Raw genomic sequence first — 18,475 nt, 5'->3', positions numbered from 1 at the left:
TTTTAAAAACAAACAAACAAAAACGAACATAAGAACAGAGGTTTACAGTAACAGTTGTACATGATTATAGACTAATACAATAAACAAAAAAGCATATACAAAACCAACATAAAAATAAGAGGGGAAAGTCATATTTCAAAAAGCACAATGACAATGCGAATCTGTATAATCAAAGTGTACACGCAGAATAGTGCTCTGGCACTTTGGGCAGCTCAGCTTCCCAAAGGCACAAATGCTACTGTGATTTATAGGCCATAGAGATTTTCACTTTTTATACGATGTTAATTTTATCGACTGTATTCCATTAAAATAAAGAAATTCTACTTTAATAAGCCATTCTACTTAAATTATTTCTGTATTCACCACCCAAAACTATTAACCTTTTATTACATATTGTCAAATGTCCTTAGCTCTGTTAAAAAGCTATAGCTTGAGAAACACGTGCACAGATTTCTGTGATGATATTGTCTGCAACAGTGAAGATTGATGTGGTAACTCCAGAAATCTTGATATCTACTTAATGAAATATTATTTGCCCATAACCTGTTATGTAGTTCCCAGTGTTAGGTCCAAACAAACAAAATCCATCTATTACTCAACTAATATATTGAGACAGCTGTGTTTCCAGCAGGCATTGCAGGTACAAGAGACTTGCTCTTTCCTCCCTCCTCTCTTTCCAACTGTGTGATTCTGTGAGATTCTTTTCAGTTGTATTGTGATCTAGCTTCACCATGAGGGGTAAGCTGTGCCTGACCCAGACTAGGCAACAGTTCAGCAGTTAAGAAAATCTTCCTGAGGGACAGTGGATTCAAGTTTGAGTCCCTCACTAAGGAGGATACTGAGCCCTTGTTCTTATTTTCTGGATTGAATTCTGGACACCATTTGCCATTTTAGTTAGTGAAAGTGTGCGCAGCTAGTCCTAGCCTTCAAAGGTAGCCTTCAAATCAAGGCCAGTTTCAATTAAATCTCCCATCCTGTGTGCAAAAGAAAAGCCAAGAACTTCAGCTCACACTGACCATGACAGCACCAGCTCAGGGCAGCAGTACAATTTAAAACTGAGAACACACTTCAAGCTTACAGGAGCTTCAGTGGATTTTGTCCATCTTCTCCTTCGACGCAGGTGCCAAAATCCACTAAAAGTTGCACTTCAGCTGCATTTATTTGTTTATTTTAGCGCTAGACTTAATTCTTTAACTGTAGAACAGACTTCATAACCTGTATTGCTGTAAAGTCCATTTTTTCCAGCAATGAGGGCCATACAGCCCCTTCATGGGGGCATCTGAGAGCTCATCACTGCCCTCCTCCAACAGACAACTAGAACAGATGTGTGTCTGACCTTATCCTAACACTCACTGATAACAAACTACACAGATCTGTCCTCTCTACTACTGTCTTCCTCTAGGAAGCACCTAGATTCGTTTGTACGTGACTTCACACTATCTGTTACTGCATTCTATCCCACTTTTCTCACTTTCTTGTCCTCAAAATCATGAACTTGTCTTAAATGATGTTAGACTCTGCTTTGGTATGGACAGTTCCTTCTGGCACATGTCAGCAATCATTTTAATTACCATGTACCTACCCTACTGACAGCTGGACATATTGATTTTTTTTTCTATTATCAAATTCTTATAAAATCTTTAAGTAACTTACATTTCCAGTATAATCCTTTCTCTTCTCCTCCTTAAATCCCTGTATACCCAAAATTACTCATAATAATTCCCATCTCATCTGTTATAAACTGTTCCCCTTGGGATATCTAGCTGGCACTGGAGGGCATACTCTGCTCCTGGAGGTCTAGCTGCCAGGGCTCAGTACCAATGCAGAAAGGGTATAGCCAAGGATGGCTGTGACCCAGGCAGACACTGCTGGGCAGGCCCATGCAGACACCTGAGCCAGGGCCACTCCTGCGCATCAGAGCTGCACAGAGCTGTGGCTGAGCCTCCCCAAGGATGCAGCTTCCACCACATCAGAGCTTGGCTGTGGACCTGGCCATGGACCTGCTGATCCATGGGGATCAGTAGACCCAGGCCCCTACCCATAGGGTGACGACACCCTGGCCTAGCCTCAGCATCACTCCTGTGTCCCCTCCTGGACATCCCAGCATTGGGTCTGACCCTGGTTACTCTCTATTGACCTGGGCCCAATCTTGCTCCTCCCTGATTACAACCATATCACAGGCTTTTCTGTGTATCAAGGAGACCACACGCAACTAATTCTCAATAAAAGGAGAAAAAAAAAAACAAACAGACAGCTTTGATTAAGCACACTGTATCCAATCTAATTTTCTACTTATTTCCATTTAAAGTATGTAGATTTTGTTCAAAATTTACAAAAATTTACCACTACATAACGGAACTGTAGCTACTGGGATTACTTCTCCTTTCCCTCCTTTTTAAGTATAGCTCCTATCTTTATAACTCTCCCATGGCAGTTTACCACTTCTAATTTGTTACCAGATTTTTCAAGTCTTTCAATATTTTGAAATACAAATTATCCAGTCACTCAGAAGAAAAAAGACAATTAGAAATCTTTGAGACTAACTCAACAAGAGAGAATTTAGTCTGATACTTTAGTATCATTTAAGTAGGTGAAATAAATTTCAGCTGAACATAGTTCTAAGTTCAAGTTAAAGTCTAATAAGGGTAATCAGTACATGCACTTTTATGTACATACCATATACTTGCATTTTTTTCAAGAGTTTTTCCATATCAATATCCAAATTACTTTCTATAAAGTGCTTTATGAAATTGCTTTGCAGTGCTTCCTAAAATGAAAAGTGATAGATGTTACATCAGTTTTATCTTCTCTAAAGAAATATAAAATATACATCTGTATTCATGTTCAATTCCATTAGCAAGATTCCTGCGTAACACTGGAGAAGTCACTTAGCCTCTCCATGTCTTCAGTCTTCCCCTCTTAACAGGATAACTCCACACATTTCAAATAAACAGCAGACATATACTCCCCATTGCTGTACATCACTGTCCTCCGTTATTGCAAATATTTTAACTGTGAGTCCATTCTAATGTCCTTGCAAGTCTGCTGGGACAGAAACCCATTTTCTTTTCCTGCAAGACTTTAAGGCCATTATACTATTAGCACTGGCAGTAGTAAAATAAATATCTTTTGAAAACTGGCATTTGGGAATTCTTTTAACTTCTTTACCTCATTTGCCAAGTTCCAAGAGGTGTGGGGGGGAGGATTATTGTACAAGAGCATCCTGGGATCTGCAATTCTAATGCATGATTACGAGCATCATTCCTTATTTGAACTTAAAAGTAATGGTTCGATTGATATGTATGGGCCATGACAGGATTCTCATTATTTTCTCAAAGTGTAACAGCCATGCATGTTTCCACAAGTTGAAGATGGCAAAACTAAATTTTATTGGGGAAAACAAAAGGATACAAATGTGTAGAATGGGAAAAATCCCAGTTACAACAATGCTCTTTTTTTTTTTAGCCAATATTTCTCACAGCAGTTTATCGGTTGCACACATTGTTGGAAAAAGCAATGATAAAGAAGCAAGTTTCAGAAAATATATTATTTCCTACAATCTTACATTTGTTTTAAATAAGTGTATACAGCTTGTTGGTGTACCTACTTGTTTTATTTCCCCTATTGCCTGGTAATACTGGACATCGTGAGGCAACGTTGTTTTTAAATATTTTCACCTCAGAAGTTTCTCAGTATCACACTGTAGGCTCATAACCTAAAGCTAATCTGCCTCATTTTCAGCTCTTTTCAAACCTGAAGCCAGATAGGTGGGAAGTTTTTACATGTATAGAAATTCTGCCCAGATCACATAGCAAATAACTGGAAAAGAGGAAGCCCTCCCACAGTTTACCAACCTGCAGTCGTGAGACCGTGAGGACATTTCCACTGGTTTTAAGAACTTCAGACATCCTAAGCCATGTCTCAGAATAAGTCTTCAAGTTTTCCACAAAACCAAAAGTGAAATTAGCCTGGGAAAAAGAATACATGGAGACAAATGAAGTAAAAACTATGCATAGCAAATCTTAAGAACCAGGAAAAACTGTCATGCTTCAGATCTTCTGCAACATCTTTCCATTTCCACTCTGATAGTCAGCAGTAAGGATATCCATGTTTTCTATTTTCTACTTAAGAAATTAAAAGTATTTGTTGCAGTCTCTGGATACCAAACAAATCAAAGAAAAGAATTCCTGCAGAGTGTATGTTTCCTACCTGAAGTAACATATAGACCTCTTTATTTTATAATGTCTCTTTCATACAGTGTATCATAGAGGTTCTTCAGAAAAACAGAAAAAAAATACAGTTAGGACATATTCAAAAGAAAGCCTTTGCAGACCTTGTCGGTCTTTTATTCAAACTACTTTAACTGAATATATAATAAAAGTGAAAGCTGGGAGCATGGTCAGGACAATAAATTCAACCGGCCAATCAATGTAGTTCAAAATACTCTCTCAGAGGAACACTGGAGTATAGCAAAATATTCTCTGTCCCAGTCAAATGTAAGCTACAATTTCTCTCTTAGCCACCAGCAAACAACTATCAATTTTTTCCAGCCTATTTTAAAGAGATCACAAGTGTTCTCAAGATCAGAAAATATTGCAGTATCTTTTTGTTTAAATTGGTGTTATCAGTCACAGAAGTGCATTTAAGAACAATCCAGCATTGTTATTATGGTAGAGATCGTGACATTTCCCAGCAAAGTGTCTGCAATGAGTTGTAAACTCAAATTTGGAACCACGCTTTTTGCAATAATTGCTATTCAAAGTACACCATTTTTTCTATAGTATTTTAGGTGCCTTTTGCAGAATTCCACTCCTAGCACAACATGGGAAAACAATTTGGTGGTTCTTTCTTTACGTTTGTAGCACAGAAGGCCCCAAACAGACCCTTGCAGATAATTTCATTTTCCTGAAAAAATTTATGCATTTAACTTAAATGACATTTTTCATTCCACTTACAAAGGGAGAGTGATCCTAAATGTTAAACTGAAAATTGGCTTCAAATCACCGAAACAAGTTCTTGTGTTAGCAAGTTACACAGAAACCTCATGGACTCAAATCCCAGGCCTGAATATCAGGGTCAGGTAACTCACTGTCCAGGCAAGGCGAGGGAGATCAGAAAGGCTGCAAGGGTAGCAAACAGCCAAAATGGGAGATTGCTATTTCCCCAGTGCAGAGAAGCATAGGTCACACTGTAACGCAAGGAGATCAAATTTTCAGATATCACTAGAAATTGTTATATCAAGCAACTTGTGCTTCTTGACTTGATTCTGAACAGCACAAAAGATTATTTATTTTTTTTGCTGAAGTCACTTTCAAAGAGCTACAGTAACCATAATCCTCTTATATTCAATCTTCTTATACAAACAATAAAAAATTTTACTGTAGCAGCACGGATTTTTGGAAAAGATGACCTTTATATAATGTAGAAGCTTATTTGAAAGAAATTAAAAGCAGCAAAGGGGTAAGATGTGTGCAGGAAGTACAGAGACCAGTTAAGGCAACATAGAGGAAACTGGACAAATACATATTGCCTATCAAAAAAAGATTTGAGAAAGATTTGAGAAAGACAATATGCATACAGGCACACACTATACAGCAGGAAGCTATTAGAAAACATCCTTTAAAAAAAAAAAACGATGTTACAACCAAATAAGAAAACAAGAAAGACTAGGAAAAAACCCTTGAGTAGCCTGGTCTAGTGGGAGGTGTCCCTGGCCATGGCAGGGTGGTTGGAACTGGGCTGTCTTTAAGGTCCCTTCCAACTCAAGCCATTCTATGATTATATTAAAAAGGTTTTTGTTTAAAAATTTTTGCTTTCTCATTCACCACAGTAGGCCTTTGGGAAGTTCCTGTGTCAGAAGCCTTCTACACGGAAAACACTTTAGAGAATCTGTCTCAAATTGAAGGAGCAGTAAAAAAAGAAAAAAAGTCATAGAACTTAACATAATGAACAATAAGTAGTTTCCAGAACAAGATAACATCCAGCCAAAAAGTCTAAGAGTGCTCAAGGATTAAATAGTTTAAGTACTCACTGTAGTGTAACCTCCTGATTAAAATTCCCTTGTTATCAGGGAACCGGAAAATAACAAATGCAATGTTATTCATAACAGATGCCGGGGAACTAGGGGACTACAGATTAATAATTCTGAAATCCGCATTAAGCAAATTTTAGTTTTGCTAAAATAATAATAATAAATTACAATAAAGAGTAGTAGTGGAAATAGAGAATAGAAATAAATATATTTGGGAGATATAAACACAGGATTTTAAAAAACAAGTTGCATGAGTTGAAGGACAAGCAAGCGAGGAAGAGGTCGTTAATGCAGAACACATCACCACAGGCACTATGAATTCTAAGAGTTCATATAAACTCAAAAAGCAAGTGGACAAATTATAGCAGTGAAGTCCTGGCAAGACTAACCCCCAAGTTTTTGGAATTTGGTACAGTATTTGGCGGGAATATCACCTTACGGACATGTTCTGTTATTCCCTATACAGCCTTTACTAATTACAGTAGGAATCAGAACCTGGGGCAAGATGAATGCTTAATCTTACATAGTAAAGCAACTCTTTGAGTTTGTATGCTAATGACTAGCTGAACTTTGATGTTTAATAGAAATTCTCTTAAAGTTCTCTTCCTCCTCATCAATGAAGATCCATTAAAATAAATATTCTTTGTAACACCTAGGCTGGATATTGCCTTTGATTAAAATTAGAGTCTTCAATATCAACTACAGTCCTCTTTGGACTGAAGATGTCTAACCCTCTTCCTGATGTAAGAATAAATAAAAATGGTATTTTGAACTTATTGAACTGCTTTTATAATGACATCTTTTAACAGGCTGACAAGTCAAATGTGCTTATGCAAAGCCAGGCAGGATATGTAAGTTTAGAATCTGAACTTGTGCAACTCATTATAATTTTTTCTAGTTATACTAGACAAAAAGACAGGAAACAAAGTAATGAACTTGCTAGACTAGTTTTCTTTCTTTCATTTCTTAATTATCTTGCTACATTTAATTTATTTTTTTTCCCCTGGCTGTTCCAATTACAAAGAATTAGCACAAAGTTGTCCTAATGTGATTGCCTGAATATAAGATCAACTCTGAGAATCTTTTGAAATAAGAAATACTTTCATAAGATCATCTCATCAGTGACAAAAAGTTCAGTTGCTAAAGCAAGGATCAAAGACATCACACGTGGTCTTTGAACTCCTGGATGCGGGTTATCACTGAACTTTTTTTGCTCCCAGTCAGCACTGCAGCCTGTATCTGTGATGGTCACTGCTATTCTACACATTAGAACTGTCGACTTCTTAGAAACAAAAACTAGCAACCTCACAATTTATTTCAGAATGGTCAGTTACACAGTCTTAAAACAAAACAGTCCATGTGAAAAAACTTACAAGATCTATCTTAGTATACAAACACCAATGTTCATTTTAGCTTTAATCCTCTGCTTTTTTCTTCTAGTAAATAGCTGTCATGTGGTCACATATAGTCTAAAGGAAATTAGAACTTCTGTTCTAGTAGTTCTGTTCAGTAGATTTGTCTTAGTAAGGGCTACAGGGTCGGTTTTTACTAGCTATGTTCAAGATAACTGGGACAATACTTTGCATTTAAATTTTGTTTGCATTCAAGCCATAGCTGATAGCCTTCTGTAATAAAACAAATTAAAATATTGCTGAAAAATCTTTCCTACTACTTTCATATTTACAGATACACATCCACAATTGCTTGTTAAATCTACAGGTTTGGGGGAAGGGTGGGAATAAACTGATGGAACTTTTGTGAGCCTGAGAATACCTAAAGAGAACAAGACATTGTGCTAGAGGCGTCTACCAGAATCTTTGTATTGTTCCAGAGCATTAAAACAAAACAAACAAACAAACCCAAACCAAGAGAACACAAACTTCATTCTGAACAGTCTTGATTTGACTAAAAGATCTATAGGGGAATATGATGTATGTCAGGAGATTTATCTTACAGATGCTTTTAAGAGTGTGGGTTTGGCATACTAAATGGCAAAATGATGTGGAAATGTTCTAAGTGCGTTATTCTAAATTTCATTGTAACATAGAATATAATTATGTGTACAAAACGATCTGGAATTTTCATCATTTCTTACAACTCATTCTTTATAGAATTTCCATCTATTAAACATCAAGAGCAACTTCATCTTTAGCTGACTAAAAATTTAAAATTAATTATACTCAACTCCAGAGAGATGACCTGTTGCCCAAATTAAGTTATTTAACTGCGAAATATGAAATCACTGAAACCTTATTTCCAATTCACAGCAGAAACCATAAAATTACCTAGTATCTGCTACCTAAAATGTGCTTTTTGGCTTAGGGTTTTTTACTATCTTTTTAGCACACAAGTCCAAATACTATGCTGTACTCCATTTACATGGAAAACCTTTATCATCACATTTAAAGTTACTATAGTCTTTTTGTCTAACACCTACAAGCAGTGGTGTTTTTTTCTAGATTTTAAATTAACCTAAATTACCATTCTTGCAATAAGTAATATTCCAGGGTAAAAATCATATATTTGCAAGATAAATGCAAAATTTGCTCAGCAGTCTGATGTCTACTTAAAATAAGTCATCATCCCTCCTCTTACAGAAGTTCCTCAAAGCTAGTCATGAACAAACATGTCATTGTAGGTAATCATGCTCAAGACAGAGGACCTACCATACCAAAACTGCAGAGACTTCAAACCTGTTGAATAATATCAAGTCGTCACGACCCACACATACGGCACCTCAGCTACTACTGATCATTCACACTACTGGTGTTAGAAACATAATCAGGAAGAATGCACTGTAAGTTGTTTGGTTTTTTTTTTTCAAACACAGCTCAGTGACTCATCCAGAACAGGCTTTCCTTCCTGGGGTATCCCATCCCCTCAGTTCCCTATGCTGCCTCATTAAGAGTTCCCATCATAAGAAAATGCTGAGGGCAAAAGCTGGCTTGGAATACGTATATTCTACACCTTGATACTGCATGATCCACACGACACTTCTGCTAATGTGTTCTTTTTAATCTTTCTATACGAGGCTTAAGAGACTTAAGAACAAAATTCTGCTTTTCACACTGAGATGAAACCACTGTATCAAGTAGGATAAAAGTTAAGAGAAATATTAAGCTTAAAGTGGGAACAAGGTGAGAACTCACAGGGCAGGGTGGATTCAGTTTTCTGAAAGGCAATTATCCAGTTGTTTCTACCTACCCTGAAAGAAGTGGACCTTTAAAATGAAGTACAAAGACAAAATCAATAAACAGAAATAGTGTTTCTTTTGATACTCACCTTCTCCATCACCAGGTCAATCATGTCAATGTTTGAATTGTACAGTATCTTCCCATGTAATAAAGGTTTTAGGAAAGTCCATAGCAAAGCCCCATTAGAAGACTGCAAAATCTCCTGATAAAGCTTCAAGCAAAATGGAGCTGCAAAACCAAAGACAGATTCACATTTAAGACAGACAACACAGGTGAGGTTGGATTATTATTATTTTTTTAAATTCAAAGGAAAGCTTGAGTCTTGATTTAGGATCTGCCACAGCACCATGCCAAATACTATCCAACAGCCTCTAAGCAATCACTACAAGTCCCTGAATAGAAAATGTTTAACCACAGCCTATGATAGTGTTGAGAGTGCAGAACTCTAAACATCAGACCAAAAAAAAAAAAAAAAGAATCAGAATCCAAAAAGCTTCTCACATTTGTGAAATGCAGCCTGTGAACCCCATATATCCTAAAAGTTACATTAGTGTATTTTAGAGATTTTAGGGTGGAAGGACACATGCAAAACCTCCGCCCACAAAATAAATGCTGAGGGAAGAGTCACCCTAAAAAAAACAGACTCACTCCACACTCGTAATTGTTTCGTAGGTTTCTATTCTACTTAAGAAAGAAGTAGGAATACACAAATTCCTTCTCAAATACAGACTTTTTTATTTGTCTAATTTCAGAAGAAACTACCAAAAATGCAGGAAAAAAACTGGGATGACAGTTAAATTCCTGATTTGAAAAATCTAATGAATTTACTTTTCAATTCCTTAACCCAAAACCATGTTCCTACATCGGATGGGGCTATTAGTTCATTAGAATACATGTCCTTCAGAACTAGGATCCAAGGAATAGCTTCCAAGATATCCCACTGCACTTGCACTCAAGTAAAGGCAATGAGTTTCCTCTGTGAAACATTTAGACTTTTATGCCCAGCTCACGTGTTTTGGGTTTTTGTATTATTTATTATGAGTGTATTTAGAAATATCCCATTTCCAGTGCTGTGAGGAAATATTAAATAATGTCATTGACTCCTCAAGGAAGACAAATTATTGTACATAATGGAAAACTAGGCCAAAAACACTTAAAATCCTGCCAAAAGTTAAGGAAACAAATGTCAGAAATGCATCATTAAAAACATCCAGTTCTTTGCCCATATTTTTACTTTCTTAAAGGAAACAATCATTACTAAACACAATCATTGCTAAATCACAGCAAAGAATTAAGAGGCTCCAAGCTGGCCAGTCAGAAACATCAATATGCTAAAGACACAGAAGACTTGCTAATCTCAGCTTGCTGTGATTTTCAGAAAGTCACTGGCAAGTGTCTGGTACATAAAATACATTCAAGTTAATCACTGTGAAGGAATACAAATCAAGTTTCTGTGGCGCCATAGAAATTTTTTAATTTTCATTTTCCACTACCTCATTTACCAATTTGTAAAATATGGGAAACATTATTAATTCACCCATAGGAATGCTGGAACTAACTGATGCTTTAAAGATGTTTCAAAGTCCTATGGTAAAAGGTCTTAAAACACTCCAGTGTTGTGACAATATTTAGAAAAAAAAAAAAATCAAGAAACAGATAGTGCTTTTGGCCTAACATCTTTAAAAGAGACTAAGTCCCAAACAATCTCTCTAATTAGCCATCCTGGTAACTCCATTCTTCAAATGGGAAAGAAAAGCAGAGCTGCCTGCTTAATGCTATCCCGCACACAAGTGAAGAAGGCTAGGGCAGAGCTCTGGCTCCCTCCCAAGGGTCCCGGCCAAGCCAGAGTCACTTTCTGGCGGTACAAACTGATAGATGATAGAGCTATGGTTCACTGTCACAGATCCTTCCCTAGTGACACTCTAGCACTGTATTTTTCTCTTGCACAGGGCCACTGAGGCACTAGCAACGTTATTAACAATATTAAATTTACTCAGGGTAAGTCAAGTGTATATTGAGGAAAGGGAGCAAAGGTGAAATTATATAAGACCTAAGAGATTTTCTGGGCACTTGATAAAGAGAATAGGAATATCAACTATCTAAAAAAATTATTTAATCCAGAGGGCTTGCATATTTTACTGCACAATAACACCAGAGCTTTGTGTCTACAGAAGAAAGGCATGCAGCAATAAATTCTCAATCGTGTATCTCAAAGATATATTTTTAATACGAAGTGCTTTAAAAAAATCTAATAAATATGTCTCTAACACAGGAATATTCTTATTTATTATTAGCAAAGACAGAAAACAACCAGAATCACTTCTGTCTCATCCACAATTATCTCATAGCCATAAAACTTTTATTGATCAACCCTTGTGCTCAGGATTACAGTGTCAACTGAGATGTCAGTTGGTATATAAACACTTCCATTTAAGAGGGAAAAACTTCTTTAAACTCTGAATGCATACATGCAACTTGTGATTGATAGTTTTTCTTACTTGAGTCTTCAGGAATGCCATATTTTGCCATATTGTCCTCCAAGAGTCCCATGATTCTGGGCATGTCGATGAACAGGTTTGCACTGCTGAAAAATGAAGATTCTTCTTTACACACTGTCTTAATTACAGACTCCAGGGATCCAACAGCTGAACTTCTGAACCGCCCACCTTGCAAGAACTAGAACAAGCAAACAGAATACAGATGAATCAAAGTTACTTTTAGTAGCTCCAGGGAGCAGCCCTGGTGTTCTCTCAATATTGGCATCCAAGGAGTTTGACAAAATTAGACTGTTGAAACCGCCTACAAGAATGAGGGCCTGCTGTGCTCTTTTCAGTTCTCCTGATCACCTTTACCATGGGGGTTTAAAAAAAGGTAACGCAGTTTTAATTGCCAATATACTCGATGAAAGACTGCAGTGTAATATACTATGTTAAACTTTGCAAAATTCTATGTGTCAGTTAGGCAGAAAAGGAATGAAAATATCAAGACAATCAGACTACAGATTCCTTGATGACAATGTCAGTTTTCACAAAGTCTGCTCTTCTGGTAGATTACTCCTGTATCACAAAGATGGCAGAAACAAAACCATTTTGCGTACGTTTGCAGTGAAAACAGTTGCTAAGAAGAAAAAAAAAAAATATTCAAGTGCACGTGCCCTAAAATCCTATTTTTCAAGTACATCTTTTAATTTGTTAGACATGCTTCTAGTTTTTGCACATATTGAGTCATACTAGCATTTAGTACTGCCATTTGTTCATGACTAGCATACATCTAATAGCAGAGCAATCTAACTGCTTTTATAGCTTAAGCACCATCATTCACCACATTTAAAAAAAAAAAAAAAAAAAAAAACAACAAAACAAACCAGCCAGCCTCCTCTGTGCACCTTCATTTTTCAAGAAAGGTGCTCAGTTGTAACTGGTATCTCATGGAATGCTGTACAGGTGCGCAGAGGATACAACTGCAAGGCAACGTGCTGCTAGAGTATAACTGAAGGATGCATTGGCTCGCCTGATACACATAACTGTTGCAGATGCTTGTCAAAAAAAGCATAACTAGACTATCAGGTATAATTTGAAGACTGCACAACTGGCAAATAGAAAAAAAGACTGTGATATGTCAACCAACACATTTGACGCTGAAATAAATTTGCATTTTATCACTGGAATTATTTCTTTTAAACAGAAGAGTCAGTTTTCAAAGTAGTACAGCACTTAACATAAAGAAAAAAAATCACAGACAGTTTAGAGATCGTGCTGTTAGAAACAGTTTATCCTGATCAATGCATTTACTGAAGTGCCAGGTGCTTCTTTAGTAATCCTGAAGGAATATTAGAAGTGTTATTTAAAACTCAGTGTTGGCTGCTCCCAAAATTTGACTTTTTGCATATGGTTTCAGCATACAGCATAGTAAATAAATAATAGCCAGATTTCATAGTATCATCATCTACAGCTCTTGAATGACTCTGCTGGCATGGACTTTACTGGAGGAATAAAGTTTATTTATGCACAACGCTGAATAAAAGTGGTTTTGAATCCTTATTAGTGACTATTTGCACTAGAAGGATAAATGAAGCTTATTTCAGTCAAAGAGCACAAACTTGCTAATTAATTCTGGTTCCAATCAAAATAACTTGAAATTCAAATAATGAATATTTATGCGGTAAGCTGCCACCAACAGACTGAATCTACTTACTGTCTTTCAACTAAATATCCACTGACTCAATAAGATATGTTTCCTAAAATTTGGCTTTGATAAAGTGGAAGAACTGTATAGGATGGATGTTCACAAAAAGTTGTCTTTAATCCTGTTGTTCTAGTTTAAACTAGATGAAGTAGTTCTGTAATCAAGGCTGATGAATCCAAACAAGCAACCTCCTACAAAAAGACGTAATCAGTCAAGCCAGTCACTCCAACAAAATCATGGAAGAGAAAGGCTGGTACTGAGGATTAAAAAGCTATCTGAAACTCGATTCTTAAATGGGGGCAAAACCTTATAGCATAGGGGCTTCTGACCTAGTTGGACAGCTGTATGGTTAAAAAAAAATGAATAAAAACAAGTTCATCTGGAGTAGAAATATCAGTTATTCAAACAAAGGGAACGTAAAAGTCAAGTCAGGTTACACCTTGCACGTAAAACTAAAACAAATTCAGAATCATTACATTAAGAGAGAGGGAAAAAAAAAATGCAATTTTCCTGGAGAAGTACAAGGAGATTAAAGATAATTCAAAATTAGATAGATAAAAATTTAAAATAAATAAAATAAAAATTAAAATAAAATTAATATTAATAATAGTAATAATTAATAATTAATTTTAAATAAATAAATAAATACAAATTAAAATAAAATTAGAAATAGATATTCCTACTTCTGGGTAGAGCCATAAACAAAACAAAGTCTTTATTGTACTGAAATTGACAGAATCAGAGAGGTGGGGAAATAGCAAAGTTACTGATTTGGTTAAATTATTTTTCAGAAGCCTATCAAATTTAGATGGCAATATTTGAATGAGAAGTAGAAAATTCATCTGTACTCAAGAATGAGTGCACAATGCTCCAGAAAATAATGGATATCTCATTGTGATTTTTAATAGGGTAAGATATACAATAAATTTTAAAGCAGGGAGCAGTTAAAGACAAAAAGTATGTGAGGAGTAGAATTTAATGCATTATCAAATTATCATTCCAGATCAATACAGTATATTTATGTGGAAAGGCAAGTACTTTTTCCTGAAAAAGACACACGCTATCTCTAAACTAGCTGAACCCTAACAGTCAGTTAATGTTCGTGTCCTAGAAAATATTAATCAACATTAATCCAATAACTATGTGGTGGGTGAAAAATGGCATTAAGATATTGCAGGGACTCTGTTAAAAAGAAAGAAAATGCTGGATCACAGAGAAGTTACTGGTGTTATTCCTGTGAGACAGATCCTAGGTCCACTGTGATAAGCTTTTTAGCCCTGAAAGAACCAAATTACTGAAATTTGCCTATAATTTAATACCAGAAGGCATTGCAGGAGAAAAGAAGATCAGACCATGATATGGCTAGAAACCAAGTACCTAATTTAAAATAAACTGAATATAAAGATAACCAGTGCAAAATATTATTTATCAACTGAAATCACAAGTTGCTGTTATAAAATTGAGCTTACCTGGGTGTATCACTGATCCTTGATCAAGTAAGAGACAAAAATGTATGCGGCTTACAAAAAGGTGAATGCAAGATTAAGAAAATCATTTTAGTATGTATAGACATGAATGAGCAGAACTACAAGAGTCATCAGCCATAATTCCCCTCAAACACTGTACACATTTCTTGTCCCCAACATTCAAGATTAGCCTCAACACAGCATGCAAAGTTGACACTAGGATGTCTGAGACAACTGAGAGCCTGTTATGAAAGAAAAAAACTAGAACAAACAAAACAAATAGTAAAATAAATCTATTTGACCTACCAAACCAGAGAAAGACCATGAGTAGCCTTCCACAAACAAGTGGGCAAGTTAGAGAAGTTATAAAAGCTACAGAACATTTTTGATACAAGAGTAAAAATGCTAGCCATGAGTAAACTTAAGTCAGAATTTTATACATTTATAACAGCAAGAGGCTTTTCAGTAATGATAGTTTTAACGGAGAACTTGTTCGAGTTAGTGGAGGGATCAGAGAATGAGGCCACCTTTCACAACTGACAGCATTCAGTAACTCAGCAAGTCCCCTGCAGCTAATCTATTCATGAGTGACAAACATACTGAGAATTAGCTATGGAAATACAAGCGAATAATTTCAAACAGCAAACAAACAAGCAAAAATCATGATCGAAATCAGCAGTGTTTCCTCAGGGAGTTACCCACTCACTCAATGTTGTTAACAGTAGAATGCAGCTCTGTATTCCAATTACTACTGACTGGCAGATATTGAGATTTTACTTCATCTTTTATTACACAGTATGTTGCATACCAATTGAACTCCACATTTTACAGATATTTTGAAGGTATTTCTTGCTTTTCATTTTGTCTTTTAGACCAAAAATCCACATGCATAATTGACAATTACTTTATTACCTCTTTCATTATAGAAGTAATTAAATATTTTTTCAAATCAACTTCAAAATACCTTTTTCAGTTAGAAGTTAATGAAGGAGACAATTTGTCTTACTCTATGCTGAAGGTCGACATATTTTTACTTTTAAAATCTTTACGTATGTTATTTGGTAATCTTCCTAGGTCAATGAACTACTTTACTGTTGGTTATCATGAAAATAAAAATCTAGAAGCATGGACTCTTTTTGTAAATAGAGGAAAATATTTAAGGAAGAAAGTGTATAACCAATACCTGCACTTTAGTAGCACACTTATTCAGTAGCACAAGTTTGGCCACTATAGAAAATCAGCAAACAAAACCATAATTAAAGGTATTATTGGAAAGTAGAAAAAAAATCCAGTTAAACCTGAAAAGGATACTTAAAAATAAACAACCCTTACTAGTCTGCAAAATGAGAAAAAGTTACAGAGACAGAAGAGCCCTTCAAAACATCAAGAACCTAATTTATTAACAAAAGAAAGAGACACTGTTTTTTTTTACTCCTCCACAAATTATTAGGTGACAAAAACAAACAGCAATTTCTCAAGAAAAATGGAATTAACAAAAACTGAGAACATAAATATTGTGTCAGAAAAAGTGACCAAAAAGGTAAGATTTAAAAAGGAACAAAAATTCCAAGGGTATATTACAGGGTAATATGGGTTGCCATGGAGCAAAGATTAAAACTGTGACCAGATGGCCCTCTGCTGTTCTTTTGTTCCTTGCAAATTTTTTTTTGAACAGGACCTTTTGAGAGGTTCTTCTACCAAATAAGCAGCTTCGGGATTTCACTCAAAAAGTATACTTCATTTGTTCAAAGGAAAGTCTGACATAAACAGAACTAGTTTAAGGAAAGCAGAAAAGCTGTAAGCATCTGATAAAAGCCACCTTTCATTGCGGCAGCCCAAATAAGAGAGGCTCAAAATCAAAACTAATATGCACAGAACAGTATTTTACAATATGTCTCTGTCACACAGATTATATCTTGACAAAGAAAAGATTCATATCACTAGGGAAAACAGTATTTAAGGCAGTGCTTAGTCTGTACTGTAGTCACAAACCAGTTTGCATTGTTTACCACTGAAGGATCTTTTAGAGGTTTGCAATTTTAGAACCAGATTCAATCCTAAACTTTCACACAGAATAGCAAATGCAGAAGGTAATGAATGCCATAGAAGTAAGCATGTCTTATGGAATTGGGCCTGGCTTACAAACAGAATTCTTTTTTCTGATTTATTTAATATTAGATCCACTCACAACACTGTGCTAGCTGTACAGATGCACAAACAGCAACTGCCCTTAAAGACAGGGACAAAAGAAATATCCTCACTCACACTTCATGCCACTTTTTTTTAAATGTCAAGCAGAACTATCACACAAAAAACCTTAAGTGATCCAAACAGAAAGCCATGGCAGATACAAGAACTGCACATGGTATCTTGAAATCTTATCCTTAAAAAGAGCAAAGCTATTTCTTATAAACAAAGTAATAGTCTGCTCACCAAAAAAAAAAAAAAATACAGCATTAGCAGAAAAGGCATGGCTATCTCCAAATCACAGATAATACATGCTGTTATTAATCAGTAGCCCACCACCATATTAACTCAGGCCATGACCTCATAAGTTAATGAAAAAAGAGACAACAGAAATAGCACATCAATAGTCTTAAAATTGCCAGAGTGCTTGAGAGAGTCCAAATGACTCTTCCTAGGGTCTATGGACTCTCTTCTCTCTAAGTTCCCAACTTTCTAGGACACAATTTCTGTTAGTGTTCCTCCTTATTAAGCACACATCCCTAACAAAGCACCTGATGATGGGAATTAAGTTTGCATATTGAAATCATACACATACCTGCTGTAATGCAGAGATGTCAAGCACACCAATGTCTTGAATTCCTTGGAGGAACCCTGGAAGGTTTTCCATGACATGGTGGGCTTTATTGAGAAGAGAGCTGATACTAGAAACCACATCCAGTAGCATGTTTAATACATTGCCTATCTCAGATGGTATCTTAATCTTGGAAAAGAAGGAAAAAATCACAACACTAAATTCCAATGAGAAAAAAAAAATTAACCTTTCAATGAAACACTCAAAATTATTCAGTCTTTTTCTAAAACTGTTTATACAACGTTCCTGCAAACCATGTTTAACAAAACTCCTTTTAGTATAATTCCCCAGTTACACTCAAATTCATCTAAAGAAAAATTCTCTGGTAATGTTAGAACTGGCCAATGCCAAATCAGGAATTAAAATCCAAAGAACACGTTTATACTTTTCCTTCAACAGGTTCAAGATGCTCAATTCAAGTTTAATATTTTAAAAATAATTCATAAGTTAAATTAAAACTAGTAACCGCTGTAGTTGCTTTAGGAACCATATTAAACAACAAACTTTCCTGTCGCATTGTTTCTCCCTTTGCATTTTTCATACAGACTGCCTTTTACCTAAAATAATTGTATTTCATCCCCTAGTTGACTAAAGTTCAATTGGCTGTTTGCTGTTTCCATCATGCAATTTTTGGCATTATGAATTTTCTCTCTATTTCTTTTGTTTTTATAGGTTATTTAGATGATACAGTAATACAAACCAATTCATTGTTACCTGCCTATGCATGATAATAAAAACAATATCATCTCATTATATACTTTCAGCTGCTTCCTCTGATTAT

The 18,475-nt window shown here is 35.6% G+C and overlaps 1 protein-coding gene across 1 annotated transcript in view; it reads right to left on the bottom strand.

The window, feature by feature from the left end:
• Positions 1-18,475, bottom strand: part of ABCA13 (ATP binding cassette subfamily A member 13) — a 194,277-nt gene that overhangs the window by 116,636 nt on the left and 59,166 nt on the right. Inside the window, exons 18-22 of the mRNA XM_063323974.1 lie at positions 17,659-17,823; positions 11,724-11,901; positions 9,314-9,453; positions 3,855-3,968; positions 2,677-2,767 (exon numbers count right to left, since the gene is read on the bottom strand). Of these exons, the coding sequence (XP_063180044.1) occupies positions 2,677-2,767; positions 3,855-3,968; positions 9,314-9,453; positions 11,724-11,901; positions 17,659-17,823 (688 nt within the window). The remainder of the gene's footprint in view (positions 1-2,676; positions 2,768-3,854; positions 3,969-9,313; positions 9,454-11,723; positions 11,902-17,658; positions 17,824-18,475) is intronic.

This window comes from Chroicocephalus ridibundus, chromosome 2 (genome assembly GCF_963924245.1).
Source record: "Chroicocephalus ridibundus chromosome 2, bChrRid1.1, whole genome shotgun sequence".
Classification (NCBI taxonomy): Eukaryota; Metazoa; Chordata; class Aves; order Charadriiformes; family Laridae; genus Chroicocephalus; species Chroicocephalus ridibundus.
This window is presented reverse-complemented; position numbering and strand designations above follow the sequence as displayed.